At 43.1% G+C, this 7697-nt stretch overlaps 1 protein-coding gene across 2 annotated transcripts; it reads left to right on the top strand.

Annotated features, from left to right (window-relative positions):
- Nucleotides 1-1055: 1055 nt before the first annotated feature.
- LOC120456807 (serine/arginine repetitive matrix protein 1) lies at nt 1056-3993 on the top strand. 2 transcript variants are annotated; one of them, XM_039643844.2, is made up of 2 exons: nt 1056-3773; nt 3835-3993. In XM_039643844.2, exon 1 carries the CDS (start codon nt 1352-1354, stop codon nt 3761-3763), a length of 2412 nt encoding a protein of 803 aa, XP_039499778.1. In that variant the 5' UTR covers nt 1056-1351; the 3' UTR covers nt 3764-3773; nt 3835-3993. The 2 variants fall into 2 exon arrangements, with proteins under 2 accessions (XP_039499778.1, XP_039499777.1); XM_039643843.2 differs by having other exon boundaries at nt 3830-3993.
- The last annotated feature ends 3704 nt before the right edge of the window (nt 3994-7697 follow it).

Raw genomic sequence — 7697 nt, 5'->3', positions numbered from 1 at the left:
TCGTCATCAATTCGCAATGCATTTCCCACAGACCAGCGCGACCATCATCATTAATAATATTGAAAAGCCCTAATTACGGTTAAGTGGCCCAAACGAGGCAAAAAAAAAAAAACACACACAAAAATGAAAAGAAAATAAAGGAAAAGAGCAGAAAGGGGGCTTCCGTATCGAACTTTGCAAAGGGTTCGGTTCCGTTTGACTCAGTTTTGGCCCAGTTTTGACTCAGTTTTGTATGAGTTAGGCTCAGTTTGGTTCAGTTTGTATTCAGTTTGGTTCAGTTTGGTTCAGTTTGTATTGAGTTTGGTTCAATTTGGTTCAGTTTGTCTCAGTTTGCATTCAGTTTGACTCAGTTTGTCTCAGTTTGCATTCAGTTTGGTTCAATTTGGTTCCGTTTGTATTCAGTTTAGTTCGGTTTTGGGTTTCCAAACTCCCCTTGGCGTTTACTGAAGCGAATCATCATCATCATCATCATCAGAACTGTGTGTCCCGCTCATTGCGTAAATCATTTTTCCCACCCCTAAGCGAATTTCAAGGAGACGACTCACCTGCCCAAGGTGCACCACTAGTTGCAGGTGCATCAACCTTCCTCCATTCCTGACCTACGACGACGACGACGACGACGACCCTCGATGCCATCGATGCCCTCGCTGCTTCCCTCGCCTCTTAATGAAATCATTTATAATTTTTCTTCCTACCCTGTAAATGTGCCCAGTGTGTGTGATGTCTTGCGGTTGCGTTCGTTGGTTTTCTTCCTGGCCCCGTAGTTACTATTCTTACATTTATTTTTTTTCTCGTTTCTTTCCCGTCGCGTTTTGTGTTTTCCTGCTGGACGCTTGATTGCTCATTTCGAGACCCTATCCCATTGATAGGGGATAGTTGGCAGTCTTAGCACGTGGCTACTACTGCTGGATCACCGGATCACCGGATCACCTGCTCTAATGTCGGCTCTTCTGGCATTCAGCTGCCTAAAAAAAAGGAGCCTTAAATAGTAGGCATTGAAATTTCCAACACTTTGAGCTGGCAAATACTTTGTAAAATATACTTTCCAAATGCTTTTTAGCATGACTGGGTAATCGGTAATCTTTCAGTAAACGCACGCATTTTCATTTTTACATCACACTTCAAAACCTAAAGGCAAAACCCCATCCGATTGACAGAAACAAAATAAAAAAAAATATATTGAGAAACAAAATTAGAAAACACACTCCAACCATACATAATATATTATACAGTTTTAGTAAACCAGAGCAACTTTTGGCCCAAGTTTAAATTAATTGTTTTCGTTACCATTACCGAAGGACCATCTCTCTATATAACATCTACCACATAACCATATATCCATTGCCAAGGAATGCATCAGAGCATCTGGAGTGCGCCGCAGGTGGGTGGTTCTGGTGGCGCTTTGAAGGCTTTGGCCAGGAATGTGGCCAATCATCTGAAGCTGAACCGCTGCAATATGAAGCGAGTGGTGGCCCAGGTGGTCGCCGAGCACCATACCCTCGGGGAGGTGGCCGACTACAAGGGTCACATGTACTTCGCCAAGCCGGATCGCTTGAATTTTCATGAGCTGATTGCCCAGTCCAAGGAGGCCTTCGATGATCTATTGCTCCACGAACCGCGATCCCTGAAAAAGCAAGCAATCAAACAGCGTTCAAAGTATCCAGCCAATCCCAACGTTAAACTGCAGATGAAAGTGTCACCACCGCAATTGGCAGCGCCACCCAAGAAACAATCAATTATCAAAAAGGCCGGTCTGCCGGTCAAAAAGCAATCGAGACCAAAAATACGGAGTCGCAAGAAGAGCTCCACCACCATTTTTCAGCTGGCGGATGCAGGTCGTCGCAGTTTGAACGGCGTCATCATCGACGAAACCCACTTGCCCCAGGTTGGTGAGCAACGGGAGATCCTGTTGCATGTGCCACCCTCGCTAGTCAAGCGATCTCGAAAGCGTCTACGTTCTATTCAGATTAAGGATACAGCGGAGAAATGCCCACCGCAGAAAGCGGCAAAGGAAACCGATCTGCAGAAGACAGAACCACCAAAGGATGGCGGCAAAATCAACGAGGAGAAGGTTCCTCCAGTACCAAAGCGACAGCCGGAGAAGAAACGGTGCCAGGAGCAGAAACAGAAGCCTCGGCCAGTGAAGAAAGTGCAGGAAATCCAACAGAAAGAGCTCATTCGCTCACCTTCTCGCCTTCGAGCGGGGTCACCTTCTCACCAACGATCGGGGTCACCTTCGGCGCCACAAACCCGACGGTCTCCCTCGCCAGTTCGCTTGCAAAAAGTGTCGCCTGTGCAGAAAACGATGCAATCACTACGCACGAAAAGATCCCACAAGACCATAAATGTGAAGAGTCAAGTCTGGAATCAACGCATAAAGGCGGGAGCCACAAAAGTTGCAACTGCCAAGCCAGCAGCGGAAAAGGCGGAAAAAGTGGAGAAAAACAAATCCAGATCGAAGCTAAGAACACTCAAGAAAAATCCGCAAAGAAGCTACGAAAAACCGTGGATAGTTAAGCGCTCGAAAAAGGCACGTTTGCTGGGTGGATCGCAATTGAAACTAAAGAAAACGCCACAGCGCTCGAACAATAACGATGCGAAAGGAAAGGAAAAGTCAGCTAACAAAGGAAAAGTCGAGCAATCAGCAGCAAGGAGCAACAAGGTGCAGACAGTGCGAAACTCTGGCCAGCTGAAAGCCAAAAGATCAACGCATGTGGGTCGCCAAATGCGAAAGGTGAACTTCCCATGGTATACGCCCTATCAATTTCAAGGTGCCGCCGGTGCAACGCAAATACCAAATGCCGGAGTCGGCATACCGCCGTGTCAATTGCTAAAGGAAAAGAGTCGCAAACTGATACAAAGACTGGCTGTTAACCAGCCAGTTTCGCCAATGAAACGTCCCAACATGACCAGTCGCCAGAGGCACAATCTCCGGATGCAGGAGCGTCTGATCAGAGATTTGCAGCGGGAGGAGGCCATCGATGATCCACTGAGCAATGGATCGGGCGTGTTTCGTCGATCCCGCGGTGGATGGCAGAGGACTCAGCAAGGCAAGGAGCAAGCCAAGAAGGAGCAGAATCAGAAGAATCAGCAGAATCAAAAGGATCAGCAGAATCAAAAGGATCAACAGAATCAGCAGAATCAAAAGGATCAACAGAATCAGCAGAATCAAAAAGATGAACAGAATCAACAGAATCTGAAGAATCAACAGAATCTGAAGAATCAACAGAATCTGAAGAATCAACAGAATCAGAAGAATCAGCAGAATCAAAAGGATCAACAGAATCAACAGAATCAACAGAATCTGAAGAATCAAAAGAATCTGAAGAATCAACAGGATCAGCAGGATCATCGTTCTGTGGAGCGCGTGAGCTCGCGAATCAAGCGTTTGCCAACGGGCAGACGCTATCGCCAGCCCATCGCCACCAGCGAGCGGATCATGATCCCCAGCATCCCACCGCCGCCACCGAAGCTCAATAATAATACTAATAATACTACTGATAATACTACTAGTAAGGCCAATGATAATACTACTACTAGTAATCCCAATCGATCGAAGTCTCCAAGTCGTGCCAACGCAATGCCACGGGTCCGTCGACGTAACCGCTCCGTGCCGGTGGACAGCAGTCTGGGTAGCATCGCCCTGATGGGTCAGCCGGTGCAATCGAAGCAAGCTCTAACTCCGGCCAAACGTCATCTGACCATTGCATTCATGAACAAGCGTTCCGAACGAGCCAATGCAGCCATTCAGCCCTGGAAGTAGCACTTTAGCAGTGAGTCATCTGTGAAAATAATCGGTGGGAAAAAAATACATATATATCCTTTGCAGCGAAGCTGGACTAACTATTGATTCTGTTTATTTATCGGAGCTAATAAATTATCAAGTTGGAATGCCAATTGAATGGCGTGGTTCCCACCATGTTGAATATGCTTTATAAACACCGCGTTTTTATTCAAAAACCTTTGGGGAATAAAATCTATCTGAAACTGAAAGAGACATTGCAGGTGTAGCGACAAGGTCAGGAATCAAAGCCCGTGTCAAATGTCCTTCACTCCTATTCCTCCGATATCCTTGCCTTCAACCCCTTAACCCCTTGATGCCTTTAACCCACATCTTACCACCCAACCGCCCTGAATTATAGCAATTTTTTTTCTGTTGAATGCATGCAACAAGACAAGAGCGCCAAATGCCATGGGGGAGTTGAAAAGTCAGCGGCAGTCGATGAGCTCAACAGAAAACTGACAACAGCGAAAACACAACAAAATACGTACATATATAAAGTATGTACAAAAAAAAAAAAAAAAAGAAAAGGAAGAAATAATACGAATAAAGACCATAATTTAAGTCGCTAAAGTTTGGCGCCTTTTGTTCGCCCGGCACAAAAGTTATTGAAAATCGCGCAAGGGTTGAGTTTTCGTCGAAAGGGTTCGAAATTGAAAAAGAAAGCGAATGTCAGGTGGCTGAATGTTTGGGTTTGGGTGGCTCAGTGGCTCAGTGGCTCAGTGGCTCATTGGTCGTTGGTGTGGGTGATTTAGTGTTAAATAAAAACTTTTAAATTGCCATTTGATCGTTTGTTTAGCGACAATAATGTCGTCGTTGGCAGTCTTTTTCGCTTTTCGCTGCAATTGAATGGAACCCGGCTCCTGTGACAGGTTTATAGGACGCTTCCTTCGCTTCCTTCGCGATATTCCTTGAAAAAAAAACGTGGTGAAGAGGTGAGGGGTGGGGTCAGGACATTGGCGGAAGGGGTGGGCCAAAGGGCAAAGGACCTCGGTGAGGGCGTCGTGACAATGACATTGTTTCGCTGACAGTTGTAGCAAATTTATTGAAAAGGTGTTCCCTGGCATTTGTTTCCTTTCGTTTCGGTACGTTACGTTACTTTACTTTTCTCTTTCACTTTTTTTTTTTTTTACTTTACTTTTCGTTTGCTGTGTCTTTGGGAATTGTCAAAAATTTATTGATATGTTGAAATTGCTTCTTGGCCTGCCATAAAAACTTTGACAGCTCCCTTTACATTTTTTTTTTTACCATACCAAACCATTGGTACGCTCATTGTAGTAAATTTGACAGCAATTGTTTTGTTTGACAGTTTGTCGTCTCTGGCAAAATGATGATGTCAATATGCAAAGCAGTTTTGCGGAATTGCGAGGGTGATGCCAAAATACCAAAATACCCAATCGAGGGTTCTCAGCTAGAATGAATGCATGTATAAGCGACTGAATGAATGAATGAATATGAATGGGTTATTGGCGAGTTGACAGCAGAACGTTGACAGCTTGCAGAGTGTTTTTATTTTAAGCTTAAAAAGAGATTTCTTTGTTATTGAGCTATTGATTGCAGTAACTTTGGCTAAGTAAGTGAATATAACTACGCAGTTTTTTGTTTAAGATTACCATTGAATGAACTTTAAGCTATTGCCATTGAACTTCGCCTGACCACAGCTACTATCTGCAATTTGCGTTTCAATGCGAGATTCAAGCACCAAAGCCACCATTTTCCTCACCATTTTCCCCACCATTTTCCCCCACATTTCCACGATATTTATGTATGAGCAAAGCAAACACAATCGCCAGAGTGGGAGAGAAAATATTTTTTATGAGACTGTTTCGTTTTTCGCTTAATCGCACTAGAAAATCTCCAGAAATGGTAGAAGGAAGATGGTTAAAAACAAAAAAAAAAAAAAACATAAAAAAAAGAAGCGAGCGTTCAACTTGAAAATATGCCAAAAGACAATTGGTTGTCGGGTGGTTTGGTTTGGTTTGGTTTGGTTGTTTTCCTCTGTTCGAAGCGAAACTCTAAGGGCACGGCCCAGTCACCAGTCACCAGTCAGTTTTCAGTTTTCAGTTTTTCCGTATTCAGTTTGAAGTTTGAAGTATTCAGTATTCAGTTTACAGAGACCTGAGAGCCCGAAGATTCGAAGACGCTTCTTGCGACTGTGGTCTCCAAGTCGCAGTCTTTAAGTTTTCTTCAATGTTTAGCGAAGCGTGAATACTATTAGAGAGCCACAAAGAGGAGGCTTCTCAGCCAGGAGGCATAAAGGGTGTGGGCAGGCATTTATTAATAATTACCACACCGACTGCAAAAGAGCAAGAGAGAGAGAGAGAAAGCGATAGAGCGAAAGAGAGAGAGAGGGCACATAGTTGGAAAATTTATTTGTTATTATCTTTTTGGCATTATGCATGAATGGCAATAAAAAAGAAATACACATAAAGAGGGGCAAAGAGGTGTATATAGTATATAGCTTGATTCTTGCTGCTGGCATAAATAGTTAACCAGAAATATGCGGCAGCATATCATAAAAACTCATAACAATCCCCATTCGCTAGTTGCTCTCGAGTTCTCAGGTGTGTACTAGCAGCTCTGGGAGTTCAGTCAATAGATTTAGATCACTTTCAGCAGGTGGACCCCAAGGGAGGGGAGGGGAATAGAGGGGAGACAGTACCCGACACACGAAGAGTCATAAAAGTAATGAGCTGGGCACGCCGACGATGGCGACAATCATGATGTGGATGATGAGCAGCAAGAAGTTTTAACTAGGCACAGAATACCTCACAGTGCGTGCCATTAAAATAAGGCTCTGCCCCGCTAGAATTTACATAAATATATGTATTAAATACTTGATGTTAAACTTTAAGCATGAATCAGTGTGTCGAAAGCCCAGAAAATCCCCTTAATCATCTTAATCAGCTGAAAACCGTTTCAATTATGAAACGCACATTAAGCGCAGCCACAGATTTTGATAATGATAATGTGACGGATGCTAATCTTATTGACTTTCCCAACTGTACTAACCACATGTCAGATGTGATGGAAATAAAACAAAAACCTTCATGATTGTATTTTATTTTTTTTTTGTTATTTTTCATTTGGTTGAGCTTCCACTTATTTGTGGCTGAGGAATTCCTTATCGCGAACAGGCAAACAGTGAAATAATTTCTATGATTCCTAATGTAAAGTGTTAGTATAGTTAAGGCATTTGCTCTATTTACTGACATATTTGTTCGGGGGGGACAACTTCCCCTTAAAAAACAACAAAAAAAAAAATTAAAACCAAAAGGAAAAAACCAATAGGAAAATTGGCCTCATGGCTTTGGCATGCTGCGGTTAGCTGATGAAACCCAAGCTGAAGCTGAAGCTGAAGTCCACAAAATACAAATACAAAAAAAATGTGGAAAATAAAAAAAAACGTAAAATAAACTGAAATGCCCAGGAAGACAATGAGTTCTCGGTTCTATATCTTATCGCTCTTACCGGAGACCAAATAAACCGAACACCGAACACCCCCGCAATTCACGCAAGTCGTTTCTGATAAGTGTAAAACGCAAATGAATCTATGGCTTATCAGTATCAGAGTCCCGAAAATGTGTACCCTCTACCTATGCACACACCTCCCTCCCTCCTTTAAAAAAACAGGGTGTGTGTGTGTGTGTGTATATATATTGTCAGGGATCGCATTGTTCAGTGTGGAACTATTTCATATTTGCATAAGAACAGAGCAACAGGTGCCAGAAAAAACAGCGTCAGCATCTCGAAACTGAAAGATGACAGATGACAGGCGTTGCGCAATGATCATGAGATCCCAAAAGTGGACTAAGTAGTATCGTAAATTAAGTTGGGAATTTAATGCGTTGATATTAATAGCAATGATGTGATGTGATATGATATTTTATTTACCAGAATACTTATAAAGTTATCA

This window comes from Drosophila santomea, chromosome X, assembly GCF_016746245.2.
Source record: "Drosophila santomea strain STO CAGO 1482 chromosome X, Prin_Dsan_1.1, whole genome shotgun sequence".
Taxonomy (NCBI): Eukaryota; Metazoa; Arthropoda; class Insecta; order Diptera; family Drosophilidae; genus Drosophila; species Drosophila santomea.
Note: the sequence above shows the minus strand (reverse complement) of the source record. Positions and strands in the feature narration are given on the sequence as shown.

Excerpts from the sequence above, each read along its gene's own strand:
- LOC120456807 (XM_039643844.2), top strand. The coding sequence starts at position 1,352 with ATGCATCAGAGCATCTGGAGTGCGCCGCAGGTGGGTGGTTCTGGTGGC.